This window comes from Cricetulus griseus (genome assembly GCF_003668045.3).
Source record: "Cricetulus griseus strain 17A/GY chromosome 1 unlocalized genomic scaffold, alternate assembly CriGri-PICRH-1.0 chr1_0, whole genome shotgun sequence".
In the NCBI taxonomy this organism is placed as follows: Eukaryota; Metazoa; Chordata; class Mammalia; order Rodentia; family Cricetidae; genus Cricetulus; species Cricetulus griseus.
This window is the reverse complement of record NW_023276806.1, coordinates 221317224-221337423: the sequence shown is the minus strand read 5'-3', so window position 1 is coordinate 221337423 and position 20200 is coordinate 221317224. Positions and strand designations below refer to the sequence as shown.

At 40.4% G+C, this 20200-nt stretch overlaps 2 protein-coding genes across 3 annotated transcripts in view; one reads left to right on the top strand and one right to left on the bottom strand.

The window, feature by feature from the left end:
- The window catches only part of Hepacam2 (HEPACAM family member 2), a 31042-nt gene extending 22121 nt beyond the window's left edge, over positions 1-8921 (bottom strand). Inside the window, exons 1-2 of one of the 2 annotated variants that reach the window (XM_027389733.1) lie at positions 8843-8921; positions 1347-1700 (exon numbers count right to left, since the gene is read on the bottom strand). In XM_027389733.1, coding sequence (XP_027245534.1) covers positions 1347-1700; positions 8843-8921 — 433 coding nt within the window. The remainder of the gene's footprint in view (positions 1-1346; positions 1701-8842) is intronic. The other variant, XM_035450337.1, reaches the window with a different exon arrangement.
- Positions 8922-13293: 4372 nt separating this feature from the next.
- Positions 13294-20200, top strand: part of Vps50 (VPS50 subunit of EARP/GARPII complex) — an 89668-nt gene continuing 82761 nt past the window's right edge. The window contains exons 1-2 of the mRNA XM_027389845.2: positions 13294-13450; positions 20022-20090. Of these exons, the coding sequence (XP_027245646.1) occupies positions 13418-13450; positions 20022-20090 (102 nt within the window). The 5' untranslated portion in view covers positions 13294-13417. The remainder of the gene's footprint in view (positions 13451-20021; positions 20091-20200) is intronic.

Sequence of the window (20200 nt, the reverse complement as noted above, 5' to 3'; positions counted from 1 at the left end):
TCTGCTATGACCAGTGCAGTCTGAGCAGTGAGAAGAAAGCCCCAAGGACACAGACAAAGCTCCTTTCCCCACAGACCGCATGTTCTACTCATGGAAGAGAAGCATTAACAATTAAATACAGATACTATTTACAGGTGATGGTAAGTTCAATGCAAGTTCAATAAACAGAGAGTGAAGACAGTGAACAGTGAGAGAGAGAGAGAGAGAGAGAGAGAGAGAGAGAGAGAGAGAAAGAGAGAGAGAGTTTTGGGGCTAAGATGATCTATTTTGTACAGAGTGAAGAGTGGTCAGAAAAGGCTTCACAGATATGACAATGCGATGGTGTCTAAAAGAAATAAAGGAAGTGATATCTGGAATGAAAGCAGCCTAGATAGAGTGAAGAGTGAGAACAAAGGACCCCAGATGGGAGTGTATTTGTCTTGTTCAAGGAAATGCAAGGGGCCAGTGTGGTCAGAACAGAGTCTAGTGGTCAGAGGGGGAGAATGGGATCGGATGGGTTGTGGGTATGCTGGGCCCTGAAGATTGTTGTCAGTATTTTGACTCCCATTATGAGTGCAATAGGAAGCTAGAGGATGGGAGAGCAGGAGCAGAGAGGCCAGGGCTTGCAGTTTTGGAGACAGAGGTATGAGCAAGGCAGTGGTAAAGGATAGGTGAAAGCAGCTGGAGTCAGTTTCAAGGTTAGCCAATGAGGCTTTCTTGCAGACTGGGTGTAGACTATGAGAAGATGGAGGGTCAGTGATGTATGGGAAGCCTGGGCCTGAGGAAGTAATAGAACCAATTTAATACTTACTAAAATGAGATATATTGTCAAAAAAGGAGACAGAAAAATAAGAAATTGAATCTTGTGCACAGTATGTTCAAGGTCTGCCACTTCTAAATTTTAATAAGAAAAAAAATGCCTGAAAGTTAGCTAACTCTAGTCTCCCTCAGGAAACATTTCCCCAAACTTCTTTTGTCCTTACATAAAGCCCTTGACTCATCTTCCTTTAAATGTTGGACCAAATAAAAATCTTCATGTGATTAGAAATAGGAGCCTCCCCAGGATATAGCCTACAAACCAGAAAATAAAATGTCCCTATCTCACTCTTTCAGAAGCTTTATACATAAGTCCTAAGAAACAGTAAGTTTCTCTTATTGCTTGAAGGATTGTTGCTGTGCACTGGGCACCTCTCTTATGCACTTATAAAATTAAAGCTCAGTATGAGGCAAGTAATGGTATTAGGGACACTCTGAGCATTAATTCACTCAGAGTGGAAAGGGCCAGGACTTTAAAGCCCAGGAAGCTTGGCATCCCCAGCCTCTGCTGACTCGACCTAGCCTCCTCTCTAAGGTCACAGAGTACTCACCATCAACGGTGACTTGTATCTTCTGACTTGAGGACAGAGTTCCATTTCCCTGGATGTTGACCTTCACAATGTAATTGCCCTCATCCGAGAACTGCAGCGGATTGATGAGGAGAGACGCATTGGGTGGCATCATGGTGAACTTGTGCTGGTATTCCAAGTCGGGAACCACTGACTCATTCACGGAGCCCAGCAAGTATTTAGGCATCGTGTGGGATCTTTCAAACAGCCATATAATCTGGATGTCGGATGCTGGAGTGTGGAAGCCATAGTGCACGGGGAGGTAGAGGGCCTGCCCCCTGATGCCGTGGACAGTGTGTGAAGGAACGGTCACCTTCAGCCCCGAACAAACACCTGCTACGAAGGAAAAGAAGACTGAGAGTGTCCTGAGCCACATCTCATAATACAAAGGTACAGTGGCAGAGAGAACCCAGATGATAATCCCTTTCAAAGAAGAAGGCTTCTCAGTATTGACTATTCTAGTCCCAGTTACGGGTAGAGGTAAATATTTGTCTTTGAAACCTTCTGCATTTGAAAGACTACACCCAGTGACTGTGCTGGTTGCATGACTTCTCTAAAGACAAGGCAAAAAGGAGAAGCAGAAGCTATTATCTCCTATCATTATAGAATAATAGGGAAAGGAGAACTGAGAGAGACTATGAGCTCCAAAGTTCAATAAAACCATTAAACACATTTGAAATTAGACTATGTCAATGTCATATCCAGATAAACTATGCAATTCCTGAAATATTAAGGGGTTACTTCCTTGCAAGAAATTTCAGTTAAGCCATCTGAAATAGCTTGATATTCCATTTTTGGAAGTCACCCCCCTTTTTAGTCAAAGCCACAACAAATCCAGTAATCTAGTAAACAACACAAGAAACTATAGTCAGTTAAAACCAGTCATTCCTCTTCCACAGAAGATTCTGATAGTGTTTCAGGAACAAGGGGCAGACAGACTTGGATGTAACATGGCAGAGGAGGAGGAGCTCAGAGAGATAATGAGGTAAGTCACAGCCAGGACAAATGGGGAAGGATTTTAAGACCACAGGAGTCACGGGCAATTTTATTTTATGTAAAATAAAAATGTAATTGGAGTTTTGCTATCAGAGGAGAGACATGACTTTTCTAATGATTTATTCATCTCCCACTAGCTGGGGTGAGAATGGGCTGAAGAGAAAAAAACGGGAACACCAAGATACCTCGGGAAGTGACTTCAACAAAGTAGGCAAGGCATGGGGGTGTACAGACCCATGGTGTCCTGAGCATCTGAGAAACAGCTGATTCTATGACACTGCAGGGTGGGATATATAGTACAATGAGGAATAAAGAATATCTTTGTGATTTTAACTTACATCATCTGGAAGAGTGAGGTTGCAACCAGTAGAGATATAGCATTGGGATGAGACAGGGAACTATTAATATTTGGGGTGGGTGGGGAAATCACAAGTCAGTTTAGGGCACACTCATTTTTAGATGCTCATTAGACATCCAAAAGGCAGTGCTGAATGGATACAGTGATCATGTTTCCATTATTAAACTCATTTAGGAGAGAATTAGAGGCCTGAATCAATGTGAGGCATGGGGCTCTTCCCAATGTGCAGTCTTCTACAGTGCTCGTGTTGTTTGGGCCCATGAACTCACTGCAAGGGATGCAGCTTATGTTTGCACATTGCTTCTTAACCTCTGGAACCTGCAGATGTCCATATATATATATATATATATATATATATATACATATATATATATATTCCATTGCATATATATGAAATATATATATGAAATATATATGATATATTCCATATATATATATATATACATATATATATATATATATATATGATGAAAAAAAAGTCCTTTCAGGATACTATACTTTCTGAACTCTAATTGAAAGCTCTTTGCTTCATTTTATAAGTGAGTGGTGTTGGTATGAACTCACCATCAGAGGAACATTTGGAATAATAGGATTATGTGTGTGATTTAAATATAGACTATTTTGAACACCAAGAGAAAAAACAATGACACAGGGCCGGTGACGTGGACTAGCAAGTAAAGGTATCAGTCACCAAGCCAGTTTAATTCCCAGGACTCATATGGTGAAAAAAGAGAACTAACTCCCTATTTCATAATGTCCTCTGACAACTCTCACACTGTAGCACATACATTTTTACACACACACACACACACACACACACACACACACACAGAGAGAGAGAGAGAGAGAGAGAGAGAGAGAGAGAGAGAGACAGATAGAGAGAGAGAGAGAGGGAGACAGAGAGAGAGAGAGAGAGAGAGAGAGAGAGAGAGAGAGAGAGAGAGAGAGAAATGGGTGCGGAAACTTGAAACAATAATTATAGGTATTTTGAGTAATTTTGTTGTGAAGGGCATGAGAGCAGTGGGGTGGAGGCTGGGCAGGAATGTGGAATATGAAATTACATTTTGCAGGCACTGGGTATGAATCCTCTGGAAATGGAAATAGTGAAACAGAAGAGTGATCAATGCTGGTGGAATGAAGCTGAGTAGGTGGGAGAAGACGGAAACTGGGGCCGAACCAAAGGACTTTCCATCTCATTTTCTTACATACATAAAATGATTATCCCCTTCAATTGCTTCCCATTTTCCCTGTTTCATCTAAATCAATTTACAGAAGGCAATTGGAACGAGGAAAGAAATAGTGCAAAGGTCTGTTTGTCTTCCATGGTGATTTCCAGGGAGAAGTTCAAGCATGTTGCTCCGATTCCATGAGGAATCTTCCTTTCCTAGAGTGGAGAACTAGATATGCAATGTAGTCAGGCTCCAGGACCTCTATATGTCCTTGGGATAAATACACACTGCACCTTCATTTTAGTTCGTGCATGTCAAAAGTATTACAAGGTTCACGATTTGTTTCTGTATGGAAAAGCATGAGAATGTAAAAGTCCAGGTTTTCCTAATTTGAGAGATTAAAAAGAGGAAATTGGGTGCATCTGTAAAAAGCAGAATTGCTTGAAGCACGGGAGTAGTGAATTCTGCAAGGAAATTGTAGGAGGGGAAAAAGGAAGATGTCATAAAACTAGTGATGTCAAAGCTATGTAAAGCAGAGGCTAAGACGGGAGCAGCTCTAACAGCTAGACATTTACTAAGACATTGGGCTTTGGGATGGTAGCTGGAACCGGAGTAGTTCCTTCCTCAGTTGTGTGTTTCCTGGACAAATGGGAATGCACCTTTGTAGCTTTAATTGAAATTAGGGAGACAGAGATTCTTGATAAGCGATAAATAAAATCTAGTTTTTAGCTCATTATTTCTATCTTCAGGTATGCAAAAACATAACTTTCACTGTGTCTATTGTGCTGCTATGTTCTTTTTAAATTACTTGACTACGTGTGAAAATATCCACTAGCCACCTGACAGGCTTCATATCTGATCGTAGATTCCCTTGTAACTATGTTCATCAGTAATTCTTAGATTCATCACTTCCAAGTCTCCCTGAAGTGAAGATGTTAGGGTCATGTGCATTTTCTGAACTTGCAGAGGGGACATTTTATTCGACAGTTTGCTAAAGTTGGAACTGTGAAGTTGTAGCAAAGGACACATCTTTTTCCTAAAATAGTGTTTAGTCAGCAAAATGGCCTGGGTAAGCAAGCCATTTTAAGTCTCTGCTCATTGTCTTGTGTGTGAAAAGAAAAATACTGGTTGATGCCTGTACCCCTCTCTGATCTCTGATTTTTCAGGTGCTTGCTAGCCTGAGGTATTTTTCTCAGAGTAGCCACTATTTGAATTTCAAGAGGAAAGGTTCAAAGGATTTTTTAAATAGCGAGTCACAGCATTTAATTCACGTATTAAGTTGTCATTTCCTGATGTTCTCTATCAAAGTGGCAATTCTGTGTTTGTTACCAAGCAATCAAGGGGCTATGGTAGGAATCACACCAATCGCCTTGAGAATGCACCGGGAAGAGCTGCATGGCTGCGCAGAGCAGCTTTGTCACTGGCTTACTGGTGCGTTTAAGGCGTTTCCCAGCTTAGCCCAGGAGTGCCTGCTAGACTGAGATTCGGATGGATGAAGCTTGAGTGCAATTTTAGCCGATCCATTTTTCTCACTTGGGAGAGGTTCTTGCTCTTCTGTTTTTCTATAATTTAGTCTGTGCAATTGTAGTTGGAAAGGCCTCCCTGAGATTACATTGTTAATAGTTGTTAATATGCTGGAGGAGGTTGCTAGGCACGGCCCCACTGACAGTGGTAGCACTGTCCCTAGAATGGAAATGTCACCAACTTTTGAACCTTGATTCGAATGTTGGCTTCTCAACTTTGAGCAGGACTATTTAGAGACTTTGCATAAGTTATGAGAAGAGAATCTTATTTCATAAGACACTAAGTATAACACAGATCCTGCAGTCTGGAGACAAATAAAGCCTCTACAGAAGATTCAGAGTGGTGACATATGACTTTAATCCCAGCACTTGGGAAGAAGAGACAGGTGGATCTCTGGGAGATGGAGTGCAGTCTGATCTACATAATAAGTTCAAAGCCAGCCAGGGCTACATAGTGAGACCATGCCTAAAAAACAGCCCTCAGCACCACCCCCAACAAACAAACAAACAAAAAACTACTTTAGTGGAAAAAAATCATTTTGGGACATTTGGGACATTTACTAAATGTACCTCACTAAAATGCCTTTGCTGGCCTGGAACTCAGGGGTCTCCTTCCTAAGCCTCCTGAAGCAGGGGTTAGAGCTGTGTATCACCACGACAGACAAAAGTAACAAATTTATATGGTGTTTAAACTCACCATTAAGTAGGGGAAACTAGTTCACTGGACTGTTTAGGAGAATGAGCCATATATTAAAGTCTTAAATAATACACAGCCCACTATATTTCTGAATGTATTCAATGTTTTCATATTAAATGAAAATTCTTTACCAAATATGTGTGGTTATTTTGAAAAATATATACAGCATAGTGAAAGGTAGTACAGTTATTATATAGCATTTTGCCTACATTATTATTATTACTATTATTATTATTGTTACTTTATTATTAGAGACTATCTCACTCTGAGGGCTTAACTAGTATGTAGACCAGGCTGGCCTAGAAATCACAGAGATATGCTTCTTGCCTATGCTTTCCAAGTGCTGGGATTAAAGGCATGCACCACCATGCCCAATGCCTATATTATTTTTATGGGACAATTTATAGGTAACAAGTGTCAGCAAGTAATGAGTTTCCTTGTATCAGCTAACATCCTATGGAGAAAGGCATGAATCCACTGAGACCACACTACCACTGTGAGATTCCGAGATTAAACAGATAACATTATGTTTCCTGTGATTTTTAGAAGCTCTCATTCTTTCTATTGAAGTGTTTCTTGCTAGAAGTGTTCCAAATCCGTGTCTTCAAACACAGTGGTTTACTAACTGAGAAAAATGAGGTTCACCTGGAGAAAATTTTAATTGCTCTTTTCTAGTTGCTTTAGAAAACATGAAGGACTGGAGCTTCCCACAGCCTCTCTCTGTACGAGCAGATAAACTTCAGGAAGGCAAGTGACAGGAATATTAATGGAATTTTAATTTTCTTTCGGTATTCTGAATATTTGCCCAAAAATGAAAATTTTGTTTTTATGAGATTGACAAATACTTCCTGAGTATTTGTCAGACAGCTGTTAAGACCTCTGCCTTTCAGGCACTAACAGCAACTGGGGAAAACATTGAAAATACTACTCATAACCTGGCATCCAAAATTCCAGCAATAACTTCACTTTAGAGACTTCTTAAAATATATAATAACAGGACATTCAAAAGTATATAAAGTTAGGAATACTTAAAGTACACTGTAAAAAGCCACCTCTCAGCAACAGAGCAGTTCTACTGTATTGAATACAAACATTAGGATTTACAGAGTAGCCTCTACGGCAGCTCAGAACAGTTGGTATTTATTTCCCCATGACCACACACAGTGTTAGCAAACATAACACAACTACTGTTGACTGAAAATAAACTCTTGCATCTTTAGAAAAAATAGAAATCAGGGATTTGTATTTTGAATAGACTAATCATACATTTGGAGCTTATTTTTAACATGTTTTAAAGGTACAAAGAAATTTCAGTACTTTAGAAGCAAAGGGATTTGTATATTCCTTGTGTCCTTTACCACCCACCACCTTCAGAGAAAGTGAATTTCTGTAAAGAGGGGAATCATGGTCTCTAACAATAGCTTTATTGTGAACTAGTGACGTCTCCCAAATTTATCTTAATTTTATTTTAGTCAAATTTCTCAACTGGATTGATTCCTGAGTTCTTCTTAAGGCCAATTGCAAAAACCTTATTTGTGAAAAACTAGAAGTCCCACTGTTTTGAAAATAAAAACAAATGAGAAACCAATGTAGGATCACTTAACAGGCAAGGATGATGTTGAACGTATGGTAGCAGATGATTTTACAACAATTTTAAAATGAAGAACACATTTCAGGGCTAAATTTGATAATATGACCATATAGTAATTGAGATGGCCACAGTTTGGGGGAACCTTCAAAATTTACAGGCAATTTTATGTCAGTGAGATTTATATGTGTTCCATACAAAGTGAATAATAGTCATAATTATAATGAAAATTAACAAAATATATTATTGAAAGTAAGGCTTTAAATGCCCCCAAAGTCCACAGCTCAAATTGCTTGGTGTATCTAAGTTAATTTTTAAAGAACCAGAAGTTCCCTTTAAAGTTCTTTCACACCAATGTACACAGCACAAGAAACTAACTTGGCTTTTTAGACCTATAATAGCAAGGATAGAAAATGGGACATTTGGTGAAAAGAATACTGATGGATAAAGGCACAGGGTGATATAGAGAGGCAGATTATGACAAAAGAGAATGAGAGAAAAATACTAAGACACAGCAAAAAAATAATAGGAGTAGTCACTGACAAAGAGAAAAGCTATCAGTCATTTTAGAGCACTGATCCTCTTAAACACAATTCTCCTTTTTGTTAGTTTAGCTTGAAGTTCACATTCCCCACATTTATATTAAAGAACAGTTTGTTCTTTAACTATCTTTAATTTAAGCAATGCCTTGAATTAAAAGAAAACCACTGCTATGAACTGCTTTGAATTTCATTCTGTGTTGTTAACTTAATACACTATTAGAACATTTGCCAATTAAAACATTGACTATTAAGATTATTGAGACTATCCATAAGCCCCGGAAAAAGAAGAAACCCCTAAGGTTTTTTTTTTTTTTTTACCTGCCTTAACTTTCTTATCGAGTCCCACTGACAATAGCAGTTGCTCCAAGGAAACAAAAGCAGTCGTTTCTTGCACCTCATTTCTGCTACATGTCCCTGCTTCTTTGCTGGAACAGTGTGTTATTGTCAAAAGGTTCTGAACTGTTCTTCAATTATCTGAGAAAAATCTACAGCCCAAAGCAAATATTTACCTTATGCCTACAAAAAAAATAAGACACAAAGAAAACCAACAAAACCCCATAACCCAAACCCCAGATACTTAAAAGCCAGTTCACCCAGAGCCTTACCTATAAGAAGAAAGTATATTTTGCACAGAAAGATCCCAGCCATGCTGCTGAGGGACTCCATGAAAGCATCCTGTCCCATGCATGCGCGCCCTGTTCTCAGTGGCAAGTTGGTTCATGGACCAGCAGCTGCTGGTTTATTTGCTAGGGAAATTAGCAGTGAGGTAACAGACCCTATCCTGCCTCTTGCTTCTGTGATTTGAATACAGAATGAATGTGTATACAAAGGACACAGGGAGTAGGAACACCTGTTATATGCTTTGCAAGAACACAGGGCTGTGGCTTTCAGAACACTTTCTAAATGATTCTCAGTAATTTTTCAGTGTAGTTTTATAAATTATACTGAGTTATTCATAATCACAAGGATGAGGACAATCTTGTCGGGTGACCACTTGATAAATAAATGCCAAATCTGGTTTCCTGGCATGAAAAAAATATGTCATTGTTTTGAAATTTGATTATTTTCTATTGAAAATTGAAGCTTTTTAAAAATGAATTTACCATGTAGCTATTCATCTTCCTGAAGTTACTGATTATCATGTAAAGAGTATACCAAAGAACCAAAGCACACCACTAGAGTAGTTTAGTGAATTTTTTCTTTGTTATATTTTCTACCATAAATAGATGTGATAGTTTTATTGAATCTATGGATTCACAGATTTTAAAACAAATTGCAGGCAAGGTTCTATATGGGAATGAGGCATGCATTGTGTATAGTTATAATGTATAGTGTATGCTAACAGATAATAACCTGACACCACATTTTCTCAGTTGAATCTTAGAGGAAGTGATCCAGCAATCCATAAAAGTCTTACTTGTGTGTTCTGGCTTCATATTCCCATCCCAGCTCCTTTCCTCCTGTCACTGTCATGGAAGTAGATGGTCTGAGAATTTTTGCTTAGTATGGTAAATTGTGAGCTACCATTTTCAAGAAGGCTCTGGCCCAAGCTTTCTGCATGAAATGGAACACACACACCCACACCCACACCCACACCCACACCCACACCCACCCACACACACACACACACACACACACACACACACACAGCCAAAAGCAAAATAAATCCAAAAAACTCCTGACTTAAAGCTAGTAGGACACTCCATTGAAAAAATTCAATTGAGAGGAGGAAGGCATCGGCTTTCATTTTAACTGCTTAACCAAAGACTGTTGTTAAAATGTTATTAAAAATTAAAAAATGGCTATTCTGGAAACCAACTTTGGAAATATTCTTTGCACTAAGGCTCCCAACTTGTTGAGAAAGTGTCTAAAGTCAAAGGTACTTGTAGTAATATATTATTTATGATTCATTAAGGCTTGACTGAGGATTCAGAAAAGCAAAGTCAGCTACAAGCCAGAGAAGCCAGGCACACACCTTTAATCCCATCAGCCAGAAGCTAGGAGGTGGTGGTACACACATTTAATCCTAACACTCAGGATTAAGAGGTAGATGGATCTCTGAGTTCAAGGCCACCCAGGGATACATGAAATTGAATCAGTCTAAAAGAGTAACAGAGGTTATGTCTTTAATCCCAGCACTAGATGGGTATAGAAGACAGGAGCAAGATTCAGTATGAGGCATTCATTCTCCAGCCACACTGAGGAGAAGCAGCAGTTTGGGACTTGGTGAAAAGCTCGTGTGTGGATCAGCCCTTTCAGCCTGAGTTAGAGGTGAGAGCTAGTGGCCGACTGCTTTGCTTTGCTGATATTCAGCTTGAAGCTTGAACCCCCATATCAGTCTCTGGATCTTTTATTAATTCCTGTTACAGGAACTACTGTTGGGAAACCCAAGTCCTTTATAGAAGTCAGTCGTTTTACAATTCTCCATACCTCAGAAATATTTCAATCACATCCTCAGCTCTAAACAATGACTACAAGTTTCTCTACACTCTCTAAATCTTACACACACATCTATGGCAATGTTAACCATATTTACTTCAGTTCATTTGCTTAGCTGTGTACTTCTCAGATGCTTGACTACAGAGAACGTTCTTAGTCATTGATAGTTGGCACCTAAGCATTGTGCTCATTTTTCGTAACATGCTTCCCCAGAAATAAACTCCTTGTGCTCTTTAACTTAAGCTGTCTTCTCCATAACTGTTTCACAGCAAATGCACTCAAACTTTCATATTGGACGGTGAAACATCCAATTGGAAAGAGACACAGGACTTAAAACATATCATACAAGCTCCCTCACTCCATTTAGATCAGTCTTAACACAAGCAGCTCCTATTAAATAAGATCTTTATAGTGTCCTCAAACCAAAGGATGGTTTGTTATGAGGGCTCCAGGCTCCTTGCCAAAATGTCAGCAACAAAGACAGTATAGTGGGGTTTTTTCTAGTGTCAAATGAATAGCATATAAAGGATTTATAAAAATTTCAGTATCTTCCTCATTTATATTAAAATATACATATTTGTGACAGAAGGAAATAGTAGGTGTTATAATAATAATTTAAATACCAGAATGAACCATGATTGTGCTCTTTTTCCTGTTAAAAATTTTGCAGTGCTTGAGTTGTACAAGGACTGCATACCTTGACCAAGCGCCCTCTAGTGGTTCGTTCGTAAATATAACTGCTTGTGAGAGTAATTTGTGAGTTCAGGAAATCTACACTGAAGTCACAAAAGCAAATTTAATTTCAGGTGCTGCCAAACAGACAGAATTCTTTAAAATAGTACCAAAGAGTTTTGTCAGTATAAGAAAATTCTCCCAGACACATGGCTTCACTGGGAGGCAGAGTCATGTAGATCTCTGTGAGTTTGAGGCCAGCCTGGGCTAGAGTGAGATGCTGCCTGGGACTCAGGGCAAGGGTAGGATGGATTGTCTCACCACAGTATTTTATAGCAAGTTGATAATCTACTAACTGGTTTTGCTTTTTAAAAAAAAGGGGTGTGTGTATATCCTCACTGATTTCTGGTCGTAGTTATCGTTGTGTTAAAAATGATTAACCTAAAACAATCTCTGTCTATGATGATTAGGGTACAATTGTTTTCTGACCTCTTCAGTAACACATAGTAAATTATAAGGCTGGTTTTGTTTTACACAATGGACATCTACTACATGCATTTCAAGCAGCAATATTCTTTAATACAGATCCCTTAATGGAATTATTTACAATAGCAAAAGCAGCAGAGGACAGTTGGTGACATAAGATGACATGAACGGTTGTATATAAGACGAATTGGGGAAGGAAAACATTTATTATAATTAACACTGTAATTACATTTGATACTGAGAAGTTGTACAGTCTGCAGGAAGAGTAGACCACTGGAGGAGGCAACTGCAGATGCAGATTTCCGGGCTGGAGTCCAAACCTCTGTACAAGTCAGGTTGACAACTGCTGCCTCCCAGAGGGCCCATGTCGTAACAAATGTTAAACTGGTGTAGTTAAAAGGCATTGGTGTCATGATTTAGGAATCGCTCCTCAACACAATACATGAAACCTTTAAGTATCTGCATTAATCTTAGGTAAGTTCTTTAATCTCTCCACACCTGATTCATCATTTTTAACATGGAGATAATTGTAACTCCATAAGGTACTCAGGCATATGGGCTTGGGTGTGTGTTTCTTTCTTTTTTATTTTGTTGTTTGTTTTTTTATTCATTTGCATGTTATTTTATTTCTAGAGAGAGAAAGAGTGTGAAGTTGGTGGGTGGGGCCGATCTACAATGAGCTGGAGGAGGGGAAACCTGATCCGAAAATATTGTATGAAAAAAAAAAAAAACTGTCATTAAAAAAAGGAGGAAAAGCTTCTCCTGCAGATATATGAGGTCATGCACATGAAGCCATTCCGATTTGTAAATCTTCAGTGTTACTTATTTTTTTTATCAGCTCTGATCTTGCCCCCCCCCCCATAGTCTCATAATTTGAAATCCTTATAAAGTTGAGTCTCCGAAGCTCCCCGGTTACTTTCTCCGCTGTAACCACTAATGACCGGAGATAACTTTACAGTGACACATGTTCTCCCAATTACTGACAAGACTTGCCTTTGCTTAAGCAGGTAGAAAAAAAAAATGATAGTTGGGGATTAGACGAAATCCTTTGATTTCATTAGAGCTCTCTACAGGGAAGGGCAAGAATGAAGAAGCGCCTGAGGCTGGCCATCAGCATCCTAGGGTACCTGTCTCCCCCTTTCCTCGGGCCACACCCAGGGTCTAGGACACTGGTCCGGGTGCTCTCTCTGGAGGGCAGTCTCACGTTCTCATCCTCCCACCCCTTCCTCTCGCACTCCTAGAGGGCGTCTTGTCAGTCTGGACTATCTACGGTCTCCTCAGAGTTTGTTTAGCTGAGCCGCCAGAACACCTAGGTCTCAGGTATCCGCCTCGCTTAAGCCTTTTCCAAGCACAGGTTCAGCGTTGCTTGCTGGGAAATGTAGTTAACCAGGTTACTGCTCTCCTTCTGCGATTGCAGCCGGAAGACTACACTTCCCAGCATCCTCAGCGAAAGGAAGGCTGACCCAGGCGGGCAGCTCCACGTGACTACTCACTATGGCTTCCCTGTGTTGTAGCCGGCTGTCTGGTGGTCTTGTGTGATTTGTTACTTCTCTGCGGCGGGGTAATCCTCTCTCAACCTCGACATGCAAAAAATCAAATCTCTAATGACCCGGCAGGTGAGTCCTTGTAGTCTGAAGCAAAGAGTTCCTTCCTTCCGGCTGGGAGAGGAGCAGAGTTCCCAGTCCCCGGGCAGAGGTGGGCGGAGGCTTAAGTTCTAGGGGGTGGCGGGTCTCGGGGGTGCTGGGCAGCTAGGTAGTGCCTGGAAAACTCACCCGAGCCTCCTTGATTCGACCTCGACTCTTTGTGGGTACTGTCCTCCTAGACACAGTCATCTAGATAAGGCCAGCCAGTGCTGTCTTTGTCGCCCCTCCTCTGCCTTTGCTGTCTTTTGCAGGATCCCTCCTCATCCTGACAGGCGGTGGTTTGCCAGTAGGTGTCCTGGGAAGGGAGGTGGGGTCTGTGCAATAGACAAGACGGCAAGGTGGAGGAGCAGGACTATTTGTAGGCAACATTGGTAGCGTTGTGGTTCGGGGGCAACTCTTCCAAACCTTGTAGCTGTTTTCCGGATGTGAAAATGAGAATGACAATTGCTTTTCTGTACCTCCTATCTCAAAGTACCGCTGAGAAGGTCATCAGTAAGCTAGAATATGCGAACATTCTTTGGTGTATTGCTACTTAAAAAAAAATAAAATCCTTGTTATGGCAAAACAGTGTTCCTTTTGTTTTTGCCAGAATGCTAATTCACTCTGTATCCTGTCTCCCATGTTAGGCCTTCCTAATACTGTGTCTCAACTTCTTTCAAGAAGCTGCAGAAATTTATTTAGTTAGTTATTTGTCATTTAATTTCAGAAACCTTTATTTTGCCTGTGGCATATAAATAGAATTGGCTGTTTGTCCTTGTTTTATTAAGAAACAAGCATAGCGTAGATGAGTTTTAAATCAGTGTGGCTTAAAAATGTTGGTAGAGTCCTTTCACTAAAGTTTCACTTGTAATTTCTTTTTTCTTAACAAAAAGAGAACAGGAATACAAATGACTTCCTAACATACTTGAGAATTCTGTAGTGGAACAGTTACATGTCATTTCTGATAGACAGTACATACATGATCCTGGCATAATAGTTTTCCTTTTTCAAGGAAAATATATCTGGTGTCAAGAAAATAGGAAAACATATGTTTTGTGAATAGTAAAACAAACAGGTAGGTGAGTAGAGGCATTTAGCAGTCCTTTACCTTTGACCCCTTTGCTGTGCTTCCCACTGCTTCTTACCTGAGAAGGAGTTTGGAGGCTGCTCCATCCCGAGGTGGGAGAAGAGAGAACAGACAAATTAAGAGTTGACTTGCAGCCCCTCAAGCCCTAGGTGTTTCCATGCTGGTTTGCTTGGTCTTGCTTGTTAATTAGCATGCTCATTCACCTATTATATCACATGTAAACTACCTTGTGAGTGCTGCCTTTGGACCTTTTGCCCCAAGGTTGGCAGTCACTTCCATTTGGTGCCTGTGTTACCATAGTTGTACAGTAGCTTTAGTGATTGGATATTTTTGGTTTTGAATCTTACCTTGTGAAAATGAGTGGGAGAGAAGAACTAAAAAAAAAAAAAAATTCTGGATAATTAATGATAGTATATAGTGTTTGTAAGTGTAATTCAGACTATGCTGAAAGTATTAATTTTTAAGCCTCAGCCAGTTTATTGAATTATAGTAGGTTATATCTGTGTTTAATTGGAGAGGAAAAAAATCTTCAGAACATATACAGTTTGCTGGAGCAATATTGTTTTAAAAGAAGATAAAGTTAGGAGGTTTATACCAATGTGTGACTCTCCTAATTATATATGTTTAGGGCTCAACATATAAGGTTTCTACATATTTGATTGTTATGTTGTTAACACATATTAAAGAGAAATGAAATTCTAGTTTATGAAATTTTAATTTTATCTGTGTTCTCTCCCTTTGGCCATTTTAATCTTTCTTTGCAAAAGATTCGCAGGGAAGGATGTACTTTGTTAGCCTGCCTTATTTAGATGAGGTCTGTTACTCATCATTCCCCATTAGGCTGGCCTCTGTTCTTTCAGTTCAATCAACAAATTGAATTGAGCATTATGTGCCAGGCACTATTCCAGGTTGGAAAAAGGCATCAGTGAATAGAATAGACATGTGCAAGGCAGACATCGTGAACAGTCCTTGAGGGAAACAAGGTAAGGAGGCCTGGGAGTTTTGACAATTTAGGATCAATTTAGATATGGGGTGGGCATAGGGAACCTCAGCGGGAAAATAGCCCAAAAGACCTGAAAGAAGTGAGTGGATGAGCTGGGTGAGCAGAATACCAGCAGAAGAACAAATTCAGATGCCCCGAGGGAGGAACTGTTGTGATCCAGTGTGGGCAGAGTAAAGGAGTAAGGGAAGAGGCTTAAGAGATGAATGAGGTCAGGATGAGGGCATAGAGCCGAAGACAGGAGCATTGCAGGTTATAGAAATACCGTGACTTGTATTCGGAGTGCAATGGCAGGCAGAGGAGCCATGTAGTCTGATAGAGCACTCCAGAAAGGCTTTAGTCATAGATGAAGAAGGGAAAAACAACAATTGAGAGACGCCTGCAGTGACCCAGGTGGTAGAGAGTATGGGCCTTATCCGAGGTTCTAGTGGTGGAGGTGCACAGAGAGGCTGCCTTGTGAACCTGGTGTAAACGGAGAGCTAAAACAATTGCCTTATGTGCTGGGTAAATGTCAATGATGGCCCAAGTTGGCTTAGCCCCTGTAGTTAGAAGATTGAAACTGGTACTTTTTGAGATAGAGGAAACTGGAGGGGACATGATTTGAGGGAAGAAGCTTTTTGACTTGTTTGTGTGAAGGCTGCTTAGATATTTAAATAGAGAAAAAGTAGAGACTTGAACAAATGTGTCTTGAGTTTATGGGCAGGAATCTGAGGCATATATAAACCTTCAGGAGTTACACATCTATGGAAGACAAAAACAGATGGACAGACAGTATTGGCTGAAGTCAGGTGGAGGGACTGTAGATATATGAAAAGCCCAAACCACCCTTTTCACTCCATGTTAAGAGAGAGATTCTGCAGAGTAGAATAGGAAGGAGCTGTCCATTTTACGAAGTCTTAGCAATATGAATGACCACCATTATGTAGCATATGCTTAATAAATATTTACTGAATGAATGCTGGGTACCGAGAAAAATGAAACAAAACAAAAAAATCAAGGATTTAAAAGCTGCTGGAGATCACCAGGCAAGTCTTGGGTGAGCGTCTGCTTTGGGACCTGACAACAGCATTTATTACTTACCTACTTTCAAAGAATTAATTTTTGTTTTGTGTCCATTGATGTTTTGCCTGCATGTATGTCAGTGTGAGGGTGTCAAATCCCCTGGAACTGGAGTTACAGACAGTTGTGGCTGCAATTTGGGTTCTGGGAATTGAACCTGGGTTCTCTGGAAGAACAGCCTGTGTTCTTACCGCAGAGCCATCTCTCTAGCTCTGACAGCAGCACTTATGAAGTGGAGGGGAAGCAATTCTGGCTAGGGTAGGCTCAAGACAGACGTGTAGGGGAGAGAGTTGGAGAGAAATTATAAGCAAACCTGGCTACAAAGAAAAGGAAACACAAATAGCTGCAAATGTCTCTTTGTCCTGATAGGACATAAATTGCTAGTCTCATAAGAGGGTCAGAAGTTCATATAGCTGTAATGGGAGTTTCTTTGTTGTTGACCTGATTTGGACAAAGAAAGAGCAAAAGCAGGTTTATTGATTCTGAATTTTATATATGTTTAAATTGTAAAAGCAATTAGAAAGGAACATCAGGTCATGGGCAATGACGATAACAAAATAACAAACGTTCTATGTAGAAGAAGTAGAGCACCACAGTTATAGCAGTGAACTCATGCCTTAGATGAAAATAGCAAACTGAATTCATTCTGGTAAAGCTCTGGAAAAAGAGCTGATAATGAAAGGGTTAACAACCTATAGTCTTAAATTACAGTCGGGTGTCAGATATATTTGTAGACACACAGGTCTTTATTTTTTCTTCATTTCTGTTTGGTTTAAAGAAAAGCTATTTCTCTGTGATCCTAATACTTCTCAGAGTAATGGTTAAAACTCCAGGAATTTTTTGATGTAACTGGTCCCGCTTTGGTTTCTCCTGGGAGCTGTCTCATTCTTTGTAGCAACCCCAGAGTTATCCCATGGTTGGAGTAGATGACAAAGGACGGGTAGGTAGTTTGTGCAAGGCTGCAGGAGAGTCAAGGTGCAAACCAGGTGGTCTCTCCAAGTCCAGTCCACTCCATTGGCTCCTGACACAGCTTTCCAACTTTTATTATTCTTATTTTGTACATTTGGCAGAAAGCTGCCATGCTTGCTGTTGATAATTGTGTTGTAATTTAGAGATGCAGCCTTTTTCTAGATACTGGTATTATTACACTTACATTCTAGCATTGAGGGAAAGAGAAAGACATGCTATATTCACCCAAGGGTTTCTGTCAAATTAGTTAACCTTTAAAACATGTTTAAAGACACACTAATAACACTTTGAAAATGGTATTTGAGTAACAGTATCATTGATGAAGTTTTGCTTTCAATGGGTATAGTGTGTGTCTAACATATGTCTATGAAGCTTTAGTTGTCTGAGTCTGTTTTTGATGTTGTGTCATCATGTGAGCTGCTGGTGAGAAACCCAGGATAGGCCAAACAGCTCAAGCCTTGCAACAGGCTCCGACACTGACTCCATTGCAAGGCATATTAGACTACAGTAGACTTTACCCTAGTCAGTGTTCCTGGAAGCTGCAGGCTGGGGTCAGTTGCATGCTCCCATGAGAACAAAGTGCTGAGTAGTTGGAGATTGGAGCCTGAGCAATAATTTCTACCCAGTATTTTTACTTGTGTGTGTGTGCGCGCGCGCGCGTGCGCGTGCACATGCTGTGTTTGGGAACTCTGCTTGCCATTGGGCAATAGAGGCAATTACCATTTGCTTTCTCCTTTCCCCTGAGACTTAAAGTGTGAAAGAAGAATGTGCACTTAGTATTTAAAGCTTCCCTCATTCAGTTGAGAGATTGTTTTGGGAATGACTAGCTGTGTTTCCTCCAAGTCATCTGGTGCTAGTTAAAATGCAACTCCTCATCGCAGTCTGGAAGTACCTTTTCCTTAGGTTCATGCTGGGGCCCTAAGATCTTTAAAAGACCCCGGATGATATTACTGTACACGGTCTTTAGTTGTGCTGGGAAGCACTGTATGCCTTGAAGCACAGGGATTTATCTCGATTCCTAAGAGGAGATACTTCTGAAGCTGCTGGCGTGTTGGTTTTCTGTTTCTTGGAGACAAGAGGTAGGGCGTGTGCTAACAGGAAGTAAGGATGGGCGGGCTGGATAATCTGGGAATAATGGTAGAAAATATTGTTATCAACCTGTAGATGTGACTGATGCTATTTCATATCAAGCAAGATAAGCGCCCTACATCCTACAGAGAACGTCTTAGGCTGAGTTACTGGCAGAAGCACACTATACATTTTGGTATGGGAGGCACCTAAAGGGCAATGTGTCTATGCTGTAAATCTCTCCTCAACATAAAAGATTAATGTCAGTTCTTTAAACAGCACTGTTTTAAGATGGGGCTTTGAAGTGGAGTTTAAATGCTGAGTTCTCTCTGTCTTCCTAGTTTTCCTTGGCATAGGTAAGCCTTGCAGAATCATTCAGTTCATGCTCTACATATCGACGGTACACAGTGCTTAACAGCGGCTGCAAAGCAACATGAATTGGCTACATTAATGAGCCAAGGCTAAGGAAGGGCTTACTTATGTTTTAGCATTTTTAAAAGTGTTGAACTTTATCAGGGGGTTAGTGGATTTTTATCTGTAAATCATAAGACTATGACTTGCTTGAATCCTTTTTAAAGGTAAATTTGTTAATGACTTAAATAAAAGTGTGTTTATAGAAGGCCTTGCATGTTTCCTTTCTTTTGGTTATTTTGAAGCAGTTAAACTCCCCGACTTTTCCAACTAAATTTAAGTTCTCTGAGAGGGACAGACAGGTGTCTCTCCCAGTGAAGGGCCATTTATCAACAAATTACATTCAAGGCCAAGGAAGAGTACACAGCAAAGCCTGAGTCAGCCCCACAATGTCTCAAGGACAAGCCCTACAGCCCGGGCCTCCATCTTCCCCCCCCCCCCCGTTATGGCTCTCAACTGGACCTGTCAAGGCTTGAACAAGGTGAAACCTCAGCCAGTTAAAGTATACTAATGTAACTGGTGTTTGCTTACCAATTACATTTGAGATGACCTCACTGTCCCTGAAACTCTCCTTGACTCTGCTTAAAAGGAGCCTGCATGCTCCTCTTGGGTCATCACCATTTTGTCCAGGTGATCAACCGCACATATGCTGGAATAGTAAGTGGTCTCTTCTCTTACATGCTGTTTGAGCCTGGGGGTCTTCCTGCAAGTGTCCCTCGGCTAACTTAGACTTGTGCTGCTGTGCTGACTCTACCACATGGTACTTTTATCATTTTAAATGCTCAAAGCACACACTTACTTGATGTCATAGCAGCCCATGTGTGTGAAGTGATGGTTGCTCTTAGAATGTAGGTTCTGTATTTTGAAGAAGGAAAATCTCATCTTAAAACTGTCATGTCCGTTTCACTAGGTGTGTTCTACCCTATTACAGTTCTTTAGCACAATTAAATCTGTGTCATTTTTTTTTTAAGGGTCTGAAAAGCCCTCCGGAGAGCCTCAGTGATCTTGGTGCCTTTGAGAGTCTTCGGGTCCCTGGAAAGGTATTGATCTCCATGTATCACCGGTGTGACTTCTCACTTCCCCAAGAGCAGACTGGGTACCTCTGGGTACTAATTGCTTCCCTGAAGCTCTGCTTCCCACAGCAGGTGGT